The sequence below is a fragment of the Littorina saxatilis genome, unplaced genomic scaffold, assembly GCF_037325665.1.
Source record: "Littorina saxatilis isolate snail1 unplaced genomic scaffold, US_GU_Lsax_2.0 scaffold_884, whole genome shotgun sequence".
Lineage (NCBI taxonomy): Eukaryota > Metazoa > Mollusca > Gastropoda > Littorinimorpha > Littorinidae > Littorina > Littorina saxatilis.
The window spans coordinates 15,726-40,158 of record NW_027128901.1 but is presented as its reverse complement, the minus strand read 5'-3'; the positions used below and the strand labels follow the sequence as shown (position 1 = coordinate 40,158).

Genomic DNA, 24,433 nt, shown 5'->3' with positions numbered 1-24,433 from the left:
TATATATACTTATACAAATGGGAGTTGGGGCGAACTTGTGTCGCCCTAATATATGAAAATTATGTACTTAGGTGATAGGGCGACGAAAAACGCGTCGCCCTATTGTTTCAGCCCCCATTTGCCTCCCTTGTCTTGATATTCCCCTATCCACTGCGCCATCGCGAACCCCTTCCCATGAACAAACCGGGAAACAGTTTGGAGCTGTTCTTGGATCCATTATAATAGAGATATATGCCCTTCAATTTTGTTTTCATTGGGGAGACTTCCGTAAATGCTACCGTTACGGCGACAACATTAATTATCAAAATAATTAATTATTGGGGAGGATTGTTTTCATCAAATTGTGCACTACATGCTCTGGCCACAGTCAAGATTCTAACTTTGCATGTTCAACATGCTGTGCCATTTCGTTAGTATGCAACAGTTTGTTTAGATCAGTGGTAGCCATATGCACTTTCGTCATTGAAGCAAGAGGGAGATCGAGATGGCATTTTTTTTCCGAAAATTAGAACTCTGGTATTCTAAATTACAAGTATTCAATTTTGTTAACTCTTTTAAATCAAGAAGCTACTAGATATAAATGGAAGCGTCTGGAATCGCTTTGACTAATTTCAGACGAATTTTAAAACGCGTAACTATCATTGTGTGCGGTGCTGAAGAAGTCTTACGTCATCATCATGGCCGACTTGGACCCCACGCTGTCAGTTGCTCCAAGATGAAAGCGACGACATGAGCGAGGAATATGAAATGTAAGTATTTTGATTGATGTATTTTTGCCTGAAATTTAGTGCAGAGTAATCATCCAAGGGTACATTTTCCGTGTAAGCAAGGGTTGAATCGTGTCAACGTTTACGCTTTAAAACCGGTCGTAGATCTATGGGTATAGAAATTCTAGAATCATCTTGATACACTTGATGTTTTACGCCAACAGCCTGAACAGGTCCCAAACTTGGGAATATTCGTTGGCGGATAAGTTGGGGAGAGCACTTGGTGTTTTAATCAGCGGTTAGCAGTTTTCCTCTGAACTCGTTGACCGTTGACGACTGGATCGTGTTGTCATCAAGGTTGTTCCAGTCAATAAGTGAATAACTGTTCTTGTGAAAAAAAAGAGTGCCTGTTTTCTTTCTTTCTTTCTTGGTGGTAGGTAGCCAGCATCAGCATGGTGATGAATCTGCTACGCTTGGGTGATGGTGGTTCCGGTCTATTGCTTGGTCAGGGGTGGAGTTATGAAGAAGTTCAGCGGGGGGGGGGGGGGGGGGGGGAGGTTGGGGGTGGTGGGTCAGTGGAGAGTTGCCAGCCTGGCCTGAAAGGATGGCGCTGTAGCAGTTTCTACAGGCAGGCGGTTCCACTCTGGAATGGTGCGCAGGAAGAATGTTTTCTGCCTGTAGGCTGTCCTAGAGTGGGGGATTTCGTAGGATAGAGCGCGGATCTGCCTAGTCGTGCACTTGGGTGGGCTTGGCTTTGGTGCGTGGTTGCTCTTCACTGCGACAAGGCCGTGGTGGACTTTGTAGAAGGTTGTTAGTCTCGCTCGCCTCCGTCTGCTCTCAAGCCTGTACACTGGTGTTTTAGTACACTCCACAGTAAAGCACTGGCTGTTTCTTGTGATATTTCTGACTGTGGCTGATGATGTAAAGTCTTTGTTCATGGCAATATAATATTTACGCTGCTGTATTATCTATTCGTTATATGATACATGGTTTCATTTACTCTTGCGCCATTGGCGCATAACATCTCAAAATGTAAGAGGTTTTGTTTCTTTTTCCGCAGAACTTTCACGATTTTTTGGGTCTTTAATTGTTGATTATACTTTGATTGTTGCTTGACTTATAATTAGGCACACTAGGGTGATAGTGTAAAGTGTTTTATAACGTAACTTGTTACAGTATTGTGACATGTATACAATATCAACATGAGTGAGGATTGGGATATGTGGCTGTCTCGTGGGAAAGAACTGGGTCTTAAAGAAAAAGACTTAACTGATTTTGTCAGGGAACAGCAACATTTTACCAGAGAAGAACGTAAAGAAAAAAGAGATGCAGAAGCAAAAGAGAGGCAAGAGCATGCTAAGTTTGAGACAGATAGAGAGCTTGCCTGACTAGAAGTCAAAAAAGAAAAAGAGCATGCTAAGTTTGAGGCAGTTTGGCTCGGCTGGAAGTTGAAAAAGAAAGAACAGACTAGGAGTAGGAAAAGCGATATAGACCTTGAAACTGAGAGAGTTAAAAAGGAGAGCTCAGACGGTAAAGGCTGTTCATTCATATACTTCTGTTCCTCACCAATCAAAATTGCCTATGTTTCATGAAAACAAAGACGACATTAATGCGTTTTTGTTTAGGTTTGAAACACATGCTTCGGCGTGCGGCTGGGATGTGGATAAATGGCCTGTCTATTTAGCTGCTTTATTGAAAGGTAGTGCCTTGTCGCTGTATCATTCCATTTCAGGAGAACCAACCCTTTCATGGGGTAAATCCCATCTTCTTCGAAAGTTTCAATGCACAGAGGAGGGTTTCAGAGAGCGTTTCTAAGATGTTCGTCCCGAGGTAGGCGAGTCATTTTTAGCGTTTTTAACCCAGTGTCGTCACTTGCTCAACCGATGGACTGAGTTGTTGGGTATTTCTAACACTACTGAAGGTTTGCAGGACTTCTTCTTATGTTAGCAGATACTTCAGAGTTGTTCAGAAGAATTGACCGTGTTCTTAAGGGAACGTCAGCTGGGTGACGTTTCTGCATTTTGTGAAGCAGCTGAACTTTACCATGAAGCTCATCTCAACAAAACTTTAGCGCGGAAATCAGATGTCTATATTTTCAGTTGGAGTTGCAGACACAAGTCTTGGCGCTTGGAACAATGGTCACGTGGGTGGTTCTCGAGAATATCGGGGAGGCTGATGTTCTTTTTCGGATCGTGGCAGACAACAGTCTTCAGGTGCAGGTCGAGGCGAGTTTCGTGGACAACGCACCAACGGGGCACTGCCCCTGTACCCCGCCAGGGGCCGGTACCCTGGACCCCAACTTTTGCAGGTTTTGGGAATTTTCCAGGTTGCACCCATGGAAATGGTAACCATCAATGGTTTTTCAGGGACAGTACTGAGGGACACAGGGTGCACTACTGCTGGTGTCAAACGGGCTTTAGTTTGTGATGATCAGTTCAAAGGACAGGAACAGCGTTGTCTGTCATTTGGGGGACACATCTGATCTCTGGAGGGGACGCTCACTCAGTCTGGCTCCCCGACTTTACAGTCAATGTCGTAAATAGGGAGCTTACTGTGTAGCGGCCTGCGTCCGTTGGCTCGGAACAGGACCACTACTGAACACCTTCAAAGTGACTCTGCAGCAGTGCAGTGTCATCTTCAGAGGGTAGCCCGCCGCATAAGTCCTAGAAGAAAAGAGGGGGACAAAAAAGTTTCAACTATTTGTATTGTTGGAAAATTAACAGCACAAAATAGACAATATATTTGGATAAATATATGAATTTTTTTTTCTTCTCCTTGACAGACCAAGCTATCCTGTGCGAGCAGCTCAGCTGTTCCAGACTGTTCCATCTCCTCCTCATTCGCTCTTGACTTGGATGCAGACATCATCAATGCCGTCGACAGTTTGGAAGCGGCAGCTTATGAGTCAACCAGCAAAACTCACACAACAACTTTCTTTCCAAACCAGCAAGCTTTTTCAAAGACCCCCACCAAACCAGTGCACCGGGATGTCGCTAACCCTGTGAAACGGAAAAACTCCCGTAGTAGAAAAAAATCTGGTGTCAGTAAGCCAAGCCTTTTTGGTGACTCATTATTTAATGAGTCTTTCACTCCAACACACAGCCCTCGAGACAAGAAGAGGAAGAGCTTGATTGAAGAAAGGGGCAAGTCTGGGCATAACAAAGTACCTCACACTAGTGCACCAGTGCACAAAAGCAAACTTCTATGCCCTGCCTCCCCCAGCCCTGAACTGCATGCACCAGGTGACCATAAACAGCCCAAACATCACATACATGCTGCATCATCTTCTTCTTGTAAATCTAGGCTAGCAAACAGATATGACAATACAACTACAAGTCATCAAGTTAAGGAGCGGGAAGACGAAGTTGAGATTGAGACAGATGTCTCACCTGTTTTGCCTGTCACCAAACCAGCCAGCTTGCAAAGTGGTGGTGGTAACACTGCTGCTAGCGAGAACACAAGGAAACCCTCTAATCAGTCAGAAATCAAAGGACCACACAAGAATGTGTCTTCTGACACTGTGACTGTGAGTATGAGTGTAGATTCTAGTCTACAAGAGAACTCGAGCAAAGAAAATCGTACGCATGCGCCTAACCTTGCACACAAGAGCTCTCCTAGACAGAAACCTCGTCCCAAGTATGTGTCTGCTGTGCAATGTGAAAAGAAAACTTTGGAGAAAACTTGTGATGGATTTACTCAGATAACGGGTAGCAGAAGAGGTGGTGGAGAGCACGAGAAAGATGTCTCTGCTTCTGGTATTGGGGCACACAGAAACTCTTCAACAGGGCTTGTGGTTTTGGCAGCTTTATCACAAAAACCATCCTCCTCTGCAGCATCAAAGAACGCGCCTTTTTCATCAGCTACATTGTCCAAATCTCCACAAGAGATTGGAGGCAGCACAGATGACAAAGCAATCAGCAAGCTATCAGCAGATTCTCACCACAGGCTTAGAGAATCCAGTGTCAGCAGAGTAACACCAAGCAGTGACACAAACTGTGCTGTACACATCAACAGTGTTCAAGTACCACCAACAGACTGTGATCAAGTATCAGATAGCATTGGGAGCCAGAATGCAGGTATGTTTTTGACGAGCTTGCTTGCTTTCCTGAATTAATTGTCATTGGCCTCTCAGCCCCTTTACCTGTAACAGAACTGATTTTCTCTTCGTTCCCTGTCTCCCATGAAAGAAACACATCATTTATCAAATTTGAATTTGAATTTAAAGTGATAATTCATAACCTCTGAATTCTGGATGTCACTTTCAGAATCAAATACTTTTTGTTATAATGACAATTTAAAAGGTGTTTATCTGAGAATGTCTTTTTTGCTGTTACAGAAAGTCTTTCCTTGTCGTCATGGGGACTGCCAGGACCTGTTCTGGAAGCGTACCACAGTCAGGGAATCACAGCCATGTTTCCATGGCAGGCTCAGTGTCTTACCACTGGGAAAGTGCTGAGTAAGTTTGGTGAAGTAACTACTTTTGTGTCTTTACTGCTGAGTGTAAGACACATAACGAGAGCATGTACTGTAGCTTTATAATAATTATGGAGATGAATTTTCATCCTGAAGTTCTTTCACATCCTGAGAGTTGACGCAGAGCTACCATGTCAGATTCTGACTGTTCAATTTACAGAGAATATAAGTTAAGTCCCTCTCAGTCTCAGTTTCACTTTCTTGGTGCACTCTTTAGGTGAAGCAGCTGGAATCAGGCCAGAAAGTGGCGAGTATTTTACTCGCCATGGCAAGTAGAAACATGTATCTTGCGAGTAGAAATGTTCATCTACTCGCCAAATGCAAGTAAAGTTGCTGAAACAAATTGTTGGTTTAGCTAGTAACGTTAGCTCTCTGACTCTGGCTAGTACATTTTCAGAATCACTAGCCAAAGAGGAGTACACCATTTGTTGGACTTTCAGGGCTGTGTGATGAAACAGAACGTCAACGAACAATTGTTCAGCTCTTTGTCAAGTGTTTTGCAACTGTTTCCAATGACGAGGGCTGGAATTTGTCGATTTCATTTGCACCATAATCAAATTCTGCATCTATCCTTTGGACGATGCTTATAGTTTGTACATGTATTATTAATTTGTGTAAGATATCATCTGATAAAAAAAGAAAAAAGTTATCTCCTGAGACAGTTGTGGTGCTCTGGACCGAGGTGCACCAAGCGAAATGGGTGCCTAACAAAAGAATGAGAACAAACAGCAGGGTCTGATTGGTTGAAATCACAACAAACCTCAATTTCAACCAATCCAACCCCGCGGCTGACTCCCACCTGGTTGGTAACTTTCTCATGCACCTCAGCCCTGGTGTGATGGCTAAGTTTTGTGCGTTGTTATAAGTATAAGACTGTTGGTGAATAAACAATATGCGGACTGTTACAGGTGGTGGCAACCTGGTCTACTCAGCGCCCACAAGCGCCGGCAAGACCATGGTGGCGGAACTCCTCATGCTGAAGAGAGTGCTAGAAACGCGTCGCAAAGCTCTCTTCATCCTCCCCTTTGTCTCTGTCACGCGAGAAAAGATGATCTCGCTCCAGCGCCTGTACCAAGATGCGGGAGTGCGTGTGGGAGGCTTCATGGGGAGTCACAGCCCTGCGGGAGGGTTTCACAGTCTAGATGTGGCCGTGTGTACCATTGAGAAAGGCAACGGCCTGGTTAACAGGCTTATGGAGGAGAATAGAATTGACGAGTTAGGTAGGTTGACAGTCATTATTCCAAATTTAGGCCAAGCAAACTTCTAAGAATGAAACAGGTTAACATGTGTATGACTATGAGTAATTAGATCCAAATGTATAGTTTTGTGAGTAAACAACATAGAGAAAGGCAACAGCTAGGTGAACAGGCTTATGGAGGAGAATAGAATTGACCTGTTAGGTATGTTGACAGTCATTATTCAGGACAAGCAAACTGCAGGAAATTAAAAGTCCAGAGGAATACATGTGTATAGGTTAATAGTTCCAATTTTGTTGTTTTGTCAAAAACAAAACAAACAAAAACATACATGAACGGATAAGGCCAAATATAGCACAAAGGTAGCCTGGCTAATTTATCATAAATTAATGGGTCATTTTTAAACTCAATGAGCCAGTCTATTCAACCGTAACAAATAGCCAGACTGACAAGTCATTTTGGAGTTTCATGCATCAACACTTTCTGGCCCGAATAAAAAGTTTGCCCTGCATTTGTAATGATTCTGTAAAACTGTCAGATAGTTTGATTTGGTTGGAGCATTTAGTATAGAACAAATTCAGTCAATGAAAATAGCCGTTCAAGACTGAAGGAAAATTGAGTGTAATAAGTCATATGATTCTGTGGTCAGTCATACCTTTAAAGTAGATTGACTATTTGCAGGTGTTGTGGTCATTGACGAGCTGCACATGGTGGGCGACTCAAACAGGGGGTACCTGCTGGAACTCTTGCTGACCAAAATTTGCTACATGGCGCGCAGGTGTGTATCTGTGGCAGGCTTCTGTATTGACTTCATTCATCTTGAAATTATTTCTGATTTGACAAGCAGCAAGACAAGCTGTATCAAAACTGTGCTGTCTTTTTGTGCTTCGGAGTCAGTTGTAGGTTTTGCTGGGACAGTATTTTGAGCATAATGATTCTGAATGCAGTTATGTCTCTCTTTTTATTTGCTAGATTATTTTACTTTGTAGTTCTTTGTCAATTCTTTTTTTTCTTCCCCTTCCTGAATGGGAATGGGATTGTCTTGTTGGTGATTTTTCTTCTGTTTAATTATGTAGATATTTTCAATCATTCCTTTTAGTTCATATTCTCATGAGAATCACTTGGTAAGTGAACGTCCTTCGGTCTGATTATCCAGCTACTCTCTATCATTTCACATTCCTTTTAGTTTATATTCTCATGAGCATCACTTGGTAAGTGAATGTCCAGCTGAAAATTGAACTCATCTTAACTTCCAGATCAAAAGAGACAAGTAAGCATCCAATTCAAGTGATCGGCATGAGCGCCACCCTTCCCAACCTTGATCTTCTGGCTACATGGTTAGACGCCAACCTGTTCCACACCGACTTTCGCCCCGTCCCACTCACCGAGCACATCAAGGTCGGCACCACCATCTACGACCAGGCCATGACCAAGGTCAGGGACATTGAGGTCAAGGCTACTTTTCAAGGTATGGTATGGGGATTCCCACTTTCACATGGACGGAAATCCGGAAAGTGATGTTTTTTTGGCCTTTACCAGCGAGGAGAGGCCACAAAATCACCTTTAAAATGCCCAGACCTGGGCGGCCTCTGGACCCCTGCCTCTTACTTTGGAGTCAGTTTATTTGTTCCTGCTTTCATGCAGGGACAGATTTTGACACATTGCACGCACACACTCATTTGCCAGGAAAAGTGAGAGAAAATACCCCACTGAGAAACAACAAGACAGCAGGAATGATAAGGAAAGTAAAATAATGAACTTTGAAACAGCTTTGATCCTTTCCTTTGAGCAGTTGTGTTTCACAACTTGTCATCAGAGGACTTCTACATTTTGCCATACATTTGTCTTGTGAAGTTAGCATGGGGGGCAGGTAGCATATCGCACTTAACTGAGCTCCTTACAAACAATTTCAGCATTCATTTCTCATTTAAAGGTGATGAGGATCACATCATTCCACTGTGCCTGGAGACCATACTGGACGGCCATGCTGTCTTGATCTTCTGCCCGACCAAAGTGTGGTGTGAGAAAATGGCGGAGAAGATTGCCAGGGAGTTGTATGGCATGATGAAGAACCCTGCAGCTCTGGCAGCTTACACAGGAGAAACTGGTGAGTCATCATTTCTTTCACAGGAGGCTACAAACAAAACAAGCACCCACAACAAACCAAACAAACGAAAGCGGAAGGAATGGGAGCAGTCAAAACAGAGATACCTTGTGCGGGAGAGTTTTGCTATCTGGTACATCGATTAATTTGAAGGAATTATTGCAGAGTGATTTGTTTTCCACATGAAGGAATCATTAAAGACTGGCTTGTTGGATTGATTTATACTTTTTGAGTCACTTGAGAAAAAGTGACTCTATGTAATCGGTCAGTGTTAGTCTGTCCGGCCGGCCGTCCGTCCGTAGACACCACCTTAACGTTGGACTTTTCTCGGAAACTATCAAAGCGATCGGGCTCATATTTTGTTTAGTCGTGACCTCCAATGACCTCTACACTTTAACGATGGTTTCGTTGACCTTTGACCTTTTTCAAGGTCACAGGTCAGCGTCAAAGGAAAAATTAGACATTTTATATCTTTGACAGGAAACTATCAAAGCGATCGGGCTCATATTTTGTTTAGTCGTGACCTCCAATGACCTCTACACTTTAACGATGGTTTCGTTGACCTTTGACCTTTTTCAAGGTCACAGGTCAGCGTCAAAGGAAAAATTAGACATTTTATATCTTTGACAAAGTTCATCGGATGTGATTGAAACTTTGTAGGATTATTCTTTACATCAAAGTATTTACATCTGTAGCCTTTTACGAACGTTATCAGAAAAACAAGGGAGATAACTAGCCTTTTCTGTTCGGCAACACACAACTTAACGTTGGGCTTTTCTCGGAAACTATAAAAGTGACCGGGCTCAAATTTTATGTGAACGTGACTCATTGTGTTGTGAATAGCAATTTCTTCCTGTCCATCTGATGCCTCATATAATATTCAGAACTGCGAAAGTGACTCGATCGAGCGTTTGCTCTTCTTGTTATAGATTGACTTACTGACTGACACTGACAGACAATGTGTAAGGAAATGAGAAGAATTAGAAGAGGTAGAAAGAGTTAAAGGAACTCTACCATGAAGCTTGCTGCAGAAAATCACCTTGACATTTCTCTCTCGGTTTGTGATTTGTTGTTGTTGTTATGTGTTAATGTTTGTCTGTCATCTCGTTATATCTCCTGATTAATCATTGTCGCTTACCTCCAGTATGTGTTTGTGTGTATCCCACATTCTAGGCTTTCTAAAGGCATTAGATATGACTCGACTGTTCATTGGCAGGCGGCTCTGCAAAACTATGTTCTATTAAAAAGTATACTGCCGAGCTACCGGCACGGTTGGCCTAGTGGTAAGGCATCCGCCCCGTGATCGGGAGGTCGTGGGTTCGAACCCCGGCCGGGTCATACCTAAGACTTTAAAATTGGCAATTTAGTGGCTGCTCTGCCTGGCGTCTGACATTATGGGGTTAGTGCTAGGACTGGTTGGTCCGGTGTCAGAATACTGTGACTGGGTGAGACATGAAGCCTGTGCTGCGACTTCTGTCTTGTGAGTGGCGCACGTTATATGTCAAAGCAGCACCGCCCTGATATGGCCCTTCGTGGTCGGCTGGGCGTTAAGCAAACAAACAAACAAACAAACAAACAAATACTGCCGAGCTTGCTGCCCATGGTATTTCTCCATCAATGTATGACTGTTTTATGTTGTAGGTTTTGTGAAGGCCTCAGAGATGACACGACTACCCATCGACCAGGGAGCTCTGCGCAACGTCCTGGAACAACTGGGACGCAGTGCTGTGGGTGTGGACCCTATGCTGGGCAAAGTCATTCAGTACGGAGTGGCTTACCACCACGCAGGTACAGCAGCAGTTATAAACACATGTCTACTTCTTTATATGTGTGGTGATGATGAGGGAGATTAGCCCTATAGCAGCTGTTAATAGGGTTTGTTTCTCTCTTTGCTTTGACCATCTTGAAGTCATCCCAGTCACATTTTGAAATAAGTAACAGCATCAGTTATTTTTTGTCTGTTGTGTCTTTTGTCAGTCCACAAAAGGCCCATAGGTCAAGGTTGTGAGTGGTTGTTTGTTTTTTGTCCTGAAATAGACATTCCAACGATTTAACCTTTCCTGTCTCTATGCTTGATTTTCTGAATGTTATTTTAAACATATGAAATTGAGGCAAGTTGAGAACGTGATCAACAGTATTTTAAAACTTTCTCACAGAAGATTCTGTGCCATTTGACACAAACTTGCTTGATATGCCAGAATCTCTTTCCAGGTCTGACGTTTGACGAGCGTGACATCGTTGAAGGAGCGTTCCGACAAGGTCTACTGAAGATTCTGGTGGCCACGTCTACCTTGTCTTCAGGGGTCAACTTACCTGCCCGACGTGTGATCGTGAGGTCACCCATGTTTGGTGGCCGTGCTATGGACACCCTTTCCTACAAACAGATGGCTGGTCGAGCTGGAAGGAAGGGGGTTGACACGGAAGGTAAGATCCGTGCTACTTTGTTTTGATATATGCAGTCAGAAATATTCACATTACTGCAGAATGTGTTTGTAATTTGTTCGTTTTAGGAGTGTTCACAGTTAGGATTTGACATTACATTGTTAGATCCTTGCGGCAAAAGCAAAAGAAAAATGGAAAAGTAGAGAATAAGTTTCCTCACTTTTGAATACAGTATTTCCATCAGGGGGGCAGGAGTGTGCATGGAACAATATTACAAGCGCTAGTTTGCATTGCCTGTCTTTGAACAACCTGGAGATACCCATTAAAACTAAAAAAGAGAAAACTAGGTTTCTCCTCAAAGTCAAAGACACTTCATTATAATTCTGTCTTATCTCAACCAATGTGGATCTGGTAGCGTAGTAGCTAGAACAATGGACTTGGCTTACAGGACAGGCACTGGTCAACTTTATGTAATGAATCAAAAATGGTATCCATGTCCAACCCCTGTGTCCCTCTGTGGCACGCAAAAGAGCTTTGTACTTCTGCCAGAAGTATATGTGGCTGATTACACCTAAACAACCACACATGCTTGACCACACGCGACCTCAAATTAAAGCAGTTACATGTACTATAGTTGTTGTTCTCGGTATCTTCAAGGTATTTTCTCACGTTGTGCGCAGTTTTAAGCCATAGAAATGAAACTAAGGGAGTTGTGATGCATTTTTGAAGAGCTAACGATCGAAAGTGAAAGTAGCCGGATTCCTGTCACATCCGATCATGTCGGACTTGATTTTAGAACACACGCGACCTCAAACCAAAGCAATTTAGATGTAATATTTTTTTTCTATGATCTACACAATATTTTCTCACGTTGTACCAAGTGTGAAGCCATATAAATAAAAATAAGGGCGTTATGATGCATTTTCGAAGAGGCAGAGAGCGAAAGTTGGCACCGGATGGTTGTCACAACCGATCATTATACGACTTGTTTTTAGAACATGCGCGACCTCAAACTAAAGCATTTACATGTCATATTTTTGTTGATCTGGTATTTGTCCCTGATTGCTGAGACACACATGAGTTTCTGGCTTGTAACTTGTGTGTTTTACATATTCTGTTTGGCTAAAATGTTCTCTTTTAAACATTGTGGTGGGGGTTTCCATTCATGATTGAATCACTGTGAGTGTGCTCAATGAATGAGTGTTGTTAAAACACACTTGTCTTGTGCCTTTACTATCATGTGGTGTTTTTGTGCATTCTGGTAACATTTTGTGAGGGGTACGGTGTAAATCACTAAATGTGTGTCTGGTTGGAAGTGTACGTACTGTCTTTGTACAATTTAGGTGATTCTCGGTACAATTTACATTTAAACATGCTTTGCATTTCAAAATGACACAAAACAGTGCAGTTCAGTGTTGAGAAAAGTGTGTTTTTCTTTTGTGTGAAATAAGGCTGATTTCTTTTGTGTGTGTGTGTGTGCATGTATTTAGTTCTTGTGGTGATTAATCTAACGACTTCTGCAATTTTGCATGTTGTCTTATGCTTTTTGGTGCAAACTTATGGTTTTGTGAGCAAAATCTTATGGTGAGAGTCCACAAGAGCTTGACAGGTATGCTTACTGTGCCTTTAACATGAGCAATTGCCCCTTTACCCTTCCTGTTTAGGCTTCAATTTTTGTTTTCCTTCTGAACAAAAATGGGGAACAAGTTTAGGGGTGGGGGGTAAAGAATAGGGTCGGTCGGGATACCGTAAACAGACTATTTTTCTATCAACTGATCTTCTGGCCCCTAGCTTCCCAGATGGTCTGTGAGCGTGACACATTTTAAAGTTTAGGGGGAGTGTGCATGTGCGTAGTCTCAGACAAAATCTGAATGCTTTTACCTTCTCTTTCTCACAGATGCTACAGCCTCACACATGACAAAGCAGCAGGCAAAAGCAGCCCGGTTAATTACCAGATCACATGACAAATAGCACACAGTAGCCCCTAACACATGTGGCTGTTTGTTTTTATCAGCTGTAGCATGGCAAACATTTTCCTTGGACTATCATATCCAAAGAAATGTGACATTGCAAGGTCAAGGTCATGGATGGGGTTTGGGTAATGTAAGGGTGCTATCCATATTTGTTTTGTTTGATGTGAAACATCAAACTGCTCAACATTTTAGTGTACCATTTTGAGTAACCACGAGCTGTAATGACCTAAATTATTCAAGGTCAGGGTGATGTCAATGTCAGTATCGTCAAATAGAGCAAGTGAGTCATCCGTGGTGCAATTCATGAAGTTGGACTGAGAGGTCAGTCTTGGACTACGACTGCCAGTCCTTGAGTCGTAGTCCAAGACTGACCTCTCTGTCCATTTTCATGAACAGCACCGAAGGGCTTGGCCATTGTAGTTGTTTGAATGTGCTCACCTTTTGGGTGCATGACATATGTTTTATGATCGTGACTCTCTCAAGACTTTGTTTTCAGAATTATGGAAGTTTCTACTGAATTAGTGCTGAAACTCTTCGGAAAAGTTTAATTCTTAGACATACATTTTTTAAGCAGGAGGGTCTTGATTTGGCTCTTACGAGTCCTTAAACAAAACTTGAAACTTGAGTGGTTAAACAAACCCAATCAACAGTGACAGAATGTGACTAAGAATGTGACTAAACTTCATTTCACAAAAGCAGATTCTTGCAATCAGAAAAGCTCCCATGGGGTCGCCATCATGTTTCCACAGAGCTACCCCACCCCTTTACTTCTCTTCTTTTGTCTTATTTCTGCCTTACCAGTCCTTTCACCTATATTTCCTTCCAAGAAAACTCTCCCTACTATTCCCTGCAGTTTTCCAGTTCCTTTCTTGTTGTCTTATTTCTACCTGACTGGATCCATCACCTTTATTTCACTTACCAAAAGTCTTCTTTTCCACATCCTTATTTCTCTGCCCCCCGCATGTCGTAAGAGGCGACTAACGGATTCTGTTTCTCCTTTTACCCTTGTTAAATGGTTCTTGTATAGAATATAGTCAATGTTTGTAAAGATTTTAGTCAAGCAGTATGTAAGAAATGTTTAGTCCTTTGTACTGGAAACTTGCATTCTCCCAGAAAGGTCATATACTACGTTGCAAGCCCCTGGAGCAATTTTTTGATTAGTGCTTTTGTGAACAAGAAACAATTAACAAGTGGCTCTATCCCATCTCCCCCCTTTCCCCTATCCCATCTCCCCCCTTTCCCTCGTCGCGATATAACCTTCGTGGTTGAAAACGACGTTAAACACCAAATAAAGAAAGAAAAGAAAGCAATCAGAAAATCTTGGTCTGTGAAGAATGCAGATGTGTGAACCTACTGTGAAGGTACTGTGGATCTGTAAGTGGTTCCATGTGATATAAAGTCATGACTTTGTTTAACCCCTTCAGTGCCATGTTTGCATGCTCTGTGTGGAGAAAGTGAAAGTACATATTTCATAGGCCGGAGAATTTCTCGTCTTGTAGTCATACCGGAAGCACACTGAGGACCGAGTAATTATCATGCTGGGTCAGTGAAGGGGGTAAAATTGTTTATAAATTATGTGACCAAGAATTTTTCTGTTATGTTGCAGATTCCAAACACAACGCTGCCGATACTGTGGGGGGGATTGAAGAAGACTCCACACCAAATGATGCCGACTGTGCGGTCAACACACCAAATGATGGCGACTGTGCGGTCAACACACCAAATGATGGCGACTGTGCTGTCAACACACCAAATGATGGCGACTGTGCGGTCAACACACCAAATGATGGTAACTGTGCTGTCAACACACCAAATGATGGCGACAAGGGTGGTGAGCGGAGAGGGAAAAAACCGAACAATTTTCTCAAACTCTACTTTGCCTGAGAAAGAGAAAATTACACTTGTCAAGACAAAGGTGTTCAATGAAAGAAACAAATACAGGAATAAGGCCAAATTTGACACTTTTTGAGTCGCTTGCGAAGCAAAAAGTATGCCTATGTATTCGCTCTCCATCGTCTGTCTCTCTCGTGGACAGCTTTAACGTTTGTCTTTTCACGATGACCATGAACACTAGAAACTTGGCATGATACAATACAATACAATACAATACAATACAATAACTTTATTAATCTCTAAAAGAGAAATTACATTGCTGAGCGTTTGTGTCCGTAATAATAACATACATAAAACATTCAAAATAAACATTTGTTCTTTGTCCTGAGAAAATATAGCACATTGGTTATCACATAAGAAAGTATATTAAAATCATTAGATCCTGGTCGGCAGCCTCCTGAGGATGAAAGTTCACTGTCGGAGCAAAATCGTGGCGGAAAGTCAGGAAGGAAATACAATGTTTGGAACATGCGAGATGAACAGGAAGTCTCTCGTTTCTTTAGTGTCTATATCAAGGCACATGGGGTTGGCAGTAAAGGATCTTTGCCAGGGGTAGTTGAAGTCAAGAAGTTCCTCACAGAGCACCCAATTTTCTCAAACTCTACTTTGCCTGAGAAAGAGAAAATTACACTTGTCAAGACAAAGGTGTTCAATGAAAGAAACAAATACAGGAATAAGGCCAAATTTGACACTTTTTGAGTCGCTTGCGAAGCAAAAGGTATGCCTATGTATTCGCTCTCCATCGTCTGTCTCTCTCGTGGACAGCTTTAACGTTTGTCTTTTCACGATGACCATGAACACTAGAAACTTGGCATGATACAATACAATACAATACAATACAATACAATAACTTTATTAATCTCTAAAAGAGAAATTACATTGCTGAGCGTTTGTGTCCGTAATAATAACATACATAAAACATTCAAAATAAACATTTGTTCTTTGTCCTGAGAAAATATAGCACATTGGTTATCACATAAGAAAGTATATTAAAATCATTAGATCCTGGTCGGCAGCCTCCTGAGGATGAAAGTTCACTGTCGGAGCAAAATCGTGGCGGAAAGTCAGGAAGGAAATACAATGTTTGGAACATGCGAGATGAACAGGAAGTCTCTCGTTTCTTTAGTGTCTATATCAAGGCACATGGGGTTGGCAGTAAAGGATCTTTGCCAGGGGTAGTTGAAGTCAAGAAGTTCCTCACAGAGCACCCAATTTTCTCAAACTCTACTTTGCCTGAGAAAGAGAAAATTACACTTGTCAAGACAAAGGTGTTCAATGAAAGAAACAAATACAGGAATAAGGCCAAATTTGACACTTTTTGAGTCGCTTGCGAAGCAAAAAGTATGCCTATGTATTCGCTCTCCATCGTCTGTCTCTCTCGTGGACAGCTTTAACGTTTGTCTTTTCACGATGACCATGAACACTAGAAACTTGGCATGATACAATACAATACAATACAATACAATACAATACAATAACTTTATTAATCTCTAAAAGAGAAATTACATTGCTGAGCGTTTGTGTCCGTAATAATAACATACATAAAACATTCAAAATAAACATTTGTTCTTTGTCCTGAGAAAATATAGCACATTGGTTATCACATAAGAAAGTATATTAAAATCATTAGATCCTGGTCGGCAGCCTCCTGAGGATGAAAGTTCACTGTCGGAGCAAAATCGTGGCGGAAAGTCAGGAAGGAAATACAATGTTTGGAACATGCGAGATGAACAGGAAGTCTCTCGTTTCTTTAGTGTCTATATCAAGGCACATGGGGTTGGCAGTAAAGGATCTTTGCCAGGGGTAGTTGAAGTCAAGAAGTTCCTCACAGAGCACCCAATTTTCTCAAACTCTACTTTGCCTGAGAAAGAGAAAATTACACTTGTCAAGACAAAGGTGTTCAATGAAAGAAACAAATACAGGAATAAGGCCAAATTTGACACTTTTTGAGTCGCTTGCGAAGCAAAAAGTATGCCTATGTATTCGCTCTCCATCGTCTGTCTCTCTCGTGGACAGCTTTAACGTTTGTCTTTTCACGATGACCATGAACACTAGAAACTTGGCATGATACAATACAATACAATACAATACAATACAATACAATACAATAACTTTATTAATCTCTAAAAGAGAAATTACATTGCTGAGCGTTTGTGTCCGTAATAATAACATACATAAAACATTCAAAATAAACATTTGTTCTTTGTCCTGAGAAAATATAGCACATTGGTTATCACATAAGAAAGTATATTAAAATCATTAGATCCTGGTCGGCAGCCTCCTGAGGATGAAAGTTCACTGTCGGAGCAAAATCGTGGCGGAAAGTCAGGAAGGAAATACAATGTTTGGAACATGCGAGATGAACAGGAAGTCTCTCGTTTCTTTAGTGTCTATATCAAGGCACATGGGGTTGGCAGTAAAGGATCTTTGCCAGGGGTAGTTGAAGTCAAGAAGTTCCTCACAGAGCACCCAATTTTCTCAAACTCTACTTTGCCTGAGAAAGAGAAAATTACACTTGTCAAGACAAAGGTGTTCAATGAAAGAAACAAATACAGGAATAAGGCCAAATTTGACACTTTTTGAGTCGCTTGCGAAGCAAAAAGTATGCCTATGTATTCGCTCTCCATCGTCTGTCTCTCTCGTGGACAGCTTTAACGTTTGTCTTTTCACGATGACCATGAACACTAGAAACTTGGCATGATACAATACAATACAATACAATACAATACAATAACTTTATTAATCTCTAAAAGAGAAATTACATTGCTGAGCGTTTGTGTCCGTAATAATAACATACATAAAACATTCAAAATAAACATTTGTTCTTTGTCCTGAGAAAATATAGCACATTGGTTATCACATAAGAAAGTATATTAAAATCATTAGATCCTGGTCGGCAGCCTCCTGAGGATGAAAGTTCACTGTCGGAGCAAAATCGTGGCGGAAAGTCAGGAAGGAAATACAATGTTTGGAACATGCGAGATGAACAGGAAGTCTCTCGTTTCTTTAGTGTCTATATCAAGGCACATGGGGTTGGCAGTAAAGGATCTTTGCCAGGGGTAGTTGAAGTCAAGAAGTTCCTCACAGAGTCGCTTGCGAAGCAAAAAGTATGCCTATGTATTCGCTCTCCATCGTCTGTCTCTCTCGTGGACAGCTTTAACGTTTGTCTTTTCACGATGACCATGAACACTAGAAACTTGGCATGATACAATACAATACAATACAATACAATAACTTTATTAATCTCTAAAAGAGAAATTACATTGCAGAGCATAGCAAAGCATGCGGTACAACGATCTCGTGCGAGCTGCACAAGCCAAGGTTCGAAGTTCTCGCGATGTTCAAAGCATAACAAATAGCGTGTCTCGCGAGAGCTGCTCAGATACCGACTAATATCAACTGATCAATTTATCGTCTTCTTCGCTTGCTGTGGATGTCCGTATTTAGCAGGTATATGACTTATTATGGACCCAAAATACGTGTCCGCGTCCGTAATGCCGAGGTGGCCGTAACGTACAGGTGTTTTACAGTGTAAAGCAGTCCGTGCCGAGACTGACTGTCCGTATTCTGCGAGTGTCCGCTAAGTCCAGTGACCGTATTTGACAGTTTTCACTGTACTACACAAACTCACAATTTTTCATTTTACTCCACAACACTGGACTTTAGAGATCCTTTCTAAACGGTATGTAGTTTTCCTTTACATTGGCAGTCTTCAGACCTGGTTACTGTACGAAATTTGCGTACAATCTTACGAAATTGAAGACCGCTGTACGATTATACGCCAGACATTAAAATCATACGCAAAAAAAAAAAAAAAAATTATTAAAAAAACAAAAATTAAAAAAAAAAAAGGTATATAAGTCTGAAGAGGACTGTGTGAGCCTAGAAAGCAATGTGTAAAGAGGACTGTATGAGACCAGAAAATACTGACCAGTGCAGTGACAGAAATGAAGGGCTGACTCAATACTGCTGACAGCAACTGATGCAAATTTTCCTCAGAGGTCAAAAATAAAAATTATGTTTTTCTATCATTTGTTTTGTGTCACATTTTCAAATATCTAATAGTGTATGGGGTTTTTTTTCTCCACAAAAATGTTTTAATTTACTTTCAGCACAAATTCTTTCTTACATGTATTTACAGTCTTTAAATAATGGGGTTTGAGGGGGGAATAAAGCACAGTGTGTATCGCGAGAATGAATTGTACACCTTAAAATTCTGATTGTACACATTTTTAGCCTCATTTGTACACCAGGAAATTTTGGTGGTAATCAGGTCTGAGTCTTTATGGAAATAATGTTTTGCACTTTCTGTTTTGACCTGAGCTACATTGCTCACTGCAAACAAGTATAACAGTATTTCTTTTTTTTTTTTTTAACACACACAGGTATAGGACTGTACAATCATGTACCTTGGAATGTTTTGTGAACTTAATGACGTATTTGTTGCTATTTTGTTTAAACGTCATACTGGCCTACTTCCCTGACAGTTCGCACATTCTTGAAGCTCAGTAGAAAAAGTCAAACCATGTTCTTTATGAAATTATGAGGTGTCATGTGGTGATGTTGATTCGTGCACGCAAGTCTAAAGAAAGTCTGGCCACAGAATCTTCCAGTTTTGTTGATTTCAGACTGCTATTGTTTCCTTTTGGAAATGTTCTTGTGAGGTGACTTTTGACTTCAAGCTTGTACTCTGCAAGACACTCGTATATATTGCTTTGAGGACATAGGTCCCATGCTGTATACTGAAATGTTTTTGTCCATCTGCATAATTTTCAATCTCTATGCTGTTGCCACCCCCAACCACCTGCCCCCAATCAAAGCATATGACAGATCATGGTTGCATGTTCGAATAACTCATTGTGGTTTTGGGGATTTTGTTCTAGGAAACAGTCTCCATGACTGGGCCTGAACAGGGCATTGGCAGAATGTGCATGCATGCACGAGTGTGTCTTCCACATGTATTGTGGACCGGATGTGTGTGCACGCATGCATGAGTTTTCTATGTGTATTGTGGCTGTGTGTACATGCGTGCATGAGTTTGAGTCTTACACAGACCTGGGAACCCATACGATTTGGCCGTATTTTGTACGCTTAGTTTCATAAAATACGATCGGTAAAAAAATCCGCTCATTGGGCCTTAACCACTACGCCACCGTGTTGCAGTAACTTAAACAAGCAGGGAACAAACTATAGGAAATTAATTCTTCAACAGTGTCTTGCAGTGCTATAGCTGTTTAGTAAAATACACAAGTTTTTTTTTTAAGTACTCCAGGTGCATTTTAGGGGTTCCCAGGTCTGCTTACACATTTATTGTGGGTGTGTGTGCACGCATGAGTGTGACCCACAATACACGTGGAAGACGCACACTCGTACAGTATGCGTGCATACACACACACACACACAATATAGCTGTTATATTTTTGTTTCCGATTTGTAGTTTTTGACTCACTTGTGAACCAGAGTGAGTCTATTGAGTTCATATTGAATTCTTTCTTGAATAAAACCGAGGAATGCTGTTGAAACTATATCTTGACTCTTTACTGCTTGGTTTGTATTTTCCTTTCTTCTCTCCATCTGGCCTTTCATTCTTTCTGTACATGTTTTGTGTGGCGGGGTAAAAACGGTCATACACGTAAAAAATCTACTCGTGCTAAAAACATGAGTGAACGTGGGAGTCCCAAGCCAAAGAACGAAGAAGGTCTAAAACTGTGCATGTTTATAGACGACACCTTTATGAATTGTATGGCACCAAAAAGGTAAAACGGACAGATTGAACTCATTTCATTTAGAACGCTAATATCTCTGGAAAGTGAGATTCCCAAAATAGTCTTGTTTTTCATGCAGACTGACAGATTTCACTTAAGACATTAGTGTGCACACAAAATTAAGGATTAAAACAAGAACCCAAAAGAAGCTTTTCAAACAAAGCCGTAAATTTCACACACATGGAACACTGGCTTGCTGTTAGACTGCACTTGAAAGTTTATTTTAAACGCAAATATTTCACAAAAGGCACAAGTACACCGATGCAATTACAACTAGAAATATGTTTCACAGACTGCAAACTGACTGGGAACACAAACAAACAATCAAACGCAGAAAACAAGTCGGCAAATAAAAGGCTTGGTGGTAAAATGATCCTTGGTTAAAGTTATAGAAATATTTCGGTCAGAGGCCTTCAGCCTCTATGAAGAAGACCTGTGGCCGAAACATTTGTAAAAATTTTACTAAGGATCATTTTACCACCAAGGTACTTGCCTTTTTATTCAGTGTTCTTTTTACCTGATCCTGCAGTCAACATTTCATTGAATCAAGTCGCCTTAAATTGAGAAAAAATGAATGCCAGACTGTCGACTTTTTAATTCAATGCTCAATGTGCATCATCATTATTATGAGCCAGAATCCGGTTTATTATCAAGGTACAATATAGAAAAAAATAAAATACCATTTTAAATACCATTGATTTGCCATCAATATGCTGTTACAAAAAAAAAACACTTTTATCACCCACATGCCCCTATGACTTTTAGTATTAACCTTTCAGCAATAACGTCAAAACAAAAAGATATCAAAAGGGTGAAAGGGGTTATATGCGTAGTCTTTAGTGGTCTCCGCAACGCCTGACTTTACAATATAATTGATGTCCCCATAATGGTGTCCTGTACAGCAGGTGCCCTAATGATGTCCATTTCCTTTGTAAACAATAGGGAGACCTCATAGGTTTGCTATATCTGTCAAAATTACGCACACTGCAGTTGCAATAAAGGAAATGTACTGTTGATGTAGGCACATTATCCTAAATTTGACAGTGAATCTCTATAATGAATTTTACCTGATATAATAGAGGTCGCCCAAACCACCAAAACTACACGAGTCTCCCTAAGCCTGGATTGGTTATTATATATATATATATATATATATATATATATACATATATATATATATACGAATCACACACACTCACACACAAACTCACACTAGCGCGTCACCTTATTCCCACTACTATGAGTTATACACAACTACAATAAGCGATAAACGTTTCATATGCTGATCAGGATGCAATGAACTTTGACACGCTCCAATTAAAGCCCATTATAGGGGCCGCGGTGTCCGTCTCTCTCCTTGAGGATAAAAGGGCTCACAGCCTTTTCAACATTGTTATCAAAATCAAAGTCTTTCGGTAACCTGGAAAGCTCCTCGGAGCTAGTACTGTCTCAATTATCCACCGATCGCCGTAGGTCGAAGTTGAAGACTATCAAGTGTATGCATGTTGTAGAGGTGGAAGGTGCACAGAAAATGGAAGCAATCATTACAATCAAACTTTGTTTCCTGATTCCAAAAACATATAGATATGATATGTTTGGATTAAAAACACGCTCAGAAAGTTAAAACGAAGAGAGGTACAGAAAAGCGTGCTATGCAGCACAGCGAAACCACTACAGCGCTGAACAGGCTCGTCAGTTTCACTCCGTTTTGCACAAGCGGCGGACTACGGTCATTGTGAAAAAATGCAGTGCGTTCAGTTTCATTCTGTGAGTTCGACTGAGCTTGACTAAATGTTGTATTTTCGCCTTACGCGACTTGTTTTCTAACCTTCATCTGTCCGACACGTGCGATCTCACTTTTTCAGTGAGTTATTTTTTCCCTCTAACATCTGGTTGCCAGACTTCCGTCAACCTCTTGTCAAATGTCACACTGTTATTCTCACGTATCTGATCGCTTCTTTAAGAGCACTTGACAGTGTCCAGTCAATCACTTCTTTCAGACGGGTCATAAAATTGCAAAGGCTCCTGATTGCCCCGCTCCTGTACGCTTCGTTGGGAAAAGTCGAAGAGGCTAGCGGAAAACTTTGGGGGGAGGGTCTATGGGGGGGGGGGGGGGGAGGGGGATCTTAGATTGAGAGGAGACGGAATGCATGGAACGGAACTTTTATGAATCGTTTTGTAGTTTTTGTGTCTGGGGCATGTAAACAAAACAAAAATGAGCAAAATTCTGAGAGAAAAACGGGAGCTTTATCAAAGCAAATTTGTTTTACAGTTAATTGTTATTATTTAACGACAAGAAGAGACACAATACAATTTTTTATACTTTTGATTTCTAAGAGTTGAAATCAATTACGCAGATATATTATAAGTCTACAAAGCCATGACGGTGCCAAAATAGCATGATAGCATTTTTGAATATTTCACTAATCAGAGCAGCAGAATTCTAACTTCATTATATAAAATCAATCTAATCAATGAATTTAGTAAGCACTGATCATTAAAAAATCTCACAACTTAAGAACATCATACCTCTGCATAAATTACGCTTATGCAGTATGTTTCTTCCGAATAATGCAAACACTTTTTTTTTCGCAGAGCAGGGACCCGGCATTGATACCGTCACCTGAAAATCAGTGGCTGTGTTGTAAGACCTACATTTTGTAATTGACAATGACTTGAAAAGGCACGTGTCCTAAGCATATAGGAAAGGTAATACATGTACACTCAACGGTGTCTTTTGCACACTGCTATCTGACAAATTATTTAGAGCGGTCATCAGAAGCAGGCGACGATAGTCGAGTGATTTATTACCCACGGGGGGTTGAGGCTGCAGACAATTAACTGTGAACTGAGAAGGGGTAAGCGGTGGGGGCGGAGGGGGGGGGGGTAAAAGGGTGGGGTGACAGGCATAAAATAATGAAAACTTGTTATGGTCCGACTTTGGGTTTGGTGTGTGTTGGCTACGCTGATGTCTCAAGTAGACTCACGTTCATAAGGGGGTGGGTAAATCAACATGGTCGGCAATTTTATGATCCAGGTCGACAAAAGACCGTCAAGTGTGTAATTAGCCAATCAGTCAGATGACATCAAGGTGTAAAGTTCTGAATTCTTCTCATACCACCGTTCCGACCTCATCTCTCGGACAAAAGTTGGACAACCAAGTTTTGGAAGAAATTTTCAAGGAAGAATGACATCACAGGTTTCTGGAAAGCAAGGATTTGGGACAAAAGAAAGAATAACTGACACTATGACACACACACACGTGGCACACACACACGTGGCACACACACACACACACACACACACACACACAAACACACACAAAGGCACGAACTCAAACAAACACACTGGCACACCACACACACACACACTGACACCACACACACACACCGACACCACACACACACACACACACACACACACACTCACACTCACGCACGAACACATTCATACAAACTTGCGCGCGCGCGCACTGATTTCTAAACAACAACAACAATAAGCAGTGAACGATGCATGCTAATCATGAGGCAAGAAATGAATGTGGCAAGTTTGATTCAACTTTGACCCGCTCTAAATCCCACGTTGTACACAGGAGCGGTGTCCGTCTGTCTCCCTGAGGATGAAAGGGCTCACAGTTTCCAAAACTTGTGATCAAAATCAAAGTCATTCAGTAACCTGGAAAGCTACTTAGAGTGCTGTCTCAATTATCCCCCTATCGCCGTAGGTCGAAGTTGAGGACTATCAAGTGTATAGGGAGGGGTAGGGGGAGGGTGGAAGGGAATTGTTACGACACGACTTTGTCGTGTAAAAGGAAATGATGGGTGGCACGCGGATATCCGTGGGATGTTCAGACATGGAAATTGCTCGAAATAACGATTATCTATTAAACTCATAGCTCATGGATTTCCATTAAGTACTTTTACCCCGCGTTGTACTTGAA

General features: G+C 41.3%; 1 protein-coding gene across 1 annotated transcript; it reads left to right on the top strand.

Moving 5' to 3' along the window:
- The first annotated feature begins 15 nt into the window (after positions 1-15).
- LOC138957219 (DNA polymerase theta-like) lies at positions 16-20,253 on the top strand. The gene is made up of 10 exons (XM_070328369.1): positions 16-749; positions 3,490-4,783; positions 5,044-5,163; positions 6,089-6,400; positions 7,058-7,154; positions 7,633-7,844; positions 8,310-8,483; positions 10,122-10,268; positions 10,692-10,904; positions 14,442-20,253. The coding sequence occupies exons 2-10, from the start codon at positions 4,240-4,242 to the stop codon at positions 14,717-14,719; spliced, it is 2,097 nt and encodes a 698-aa protein (XP_070184470.1). The 5' UTR covers positions 16-749; positions 3,490-4,239; the 3' UTR covers positions 14,720-20,253.
- Positions 20,254-24,433: the final 4,180 nt, after the last annotated feature.

What these genes read in the sequence shown, in the direction of transcription:
- LOC138957219 (XM_070328369.1), top strand. Translation starts at nt 4,240, where the DNA reads ATGAGTGTAGATTCTAGTCTACAAGAGAACTCGAGCAAAGAAAATCGT. An exon ending in ATTTGCTACATGGCGCGCAG is followed by an intron (nt 7,155 to 7,632) that starts GTGTGTATCTGT and finishes CTTAACTTCCAG; the next exon opens with ATCAAAAGAGACAAGTAAGC. An exon ending in GGTCAAGGCTACTTTTCAAG is followed by an intron (nt 7,845 to 8,309) that starts GTATGGTATGGG and finishes TCTCATTTAAAG; the next exon opens with GTGATGAGGATCACATCATT.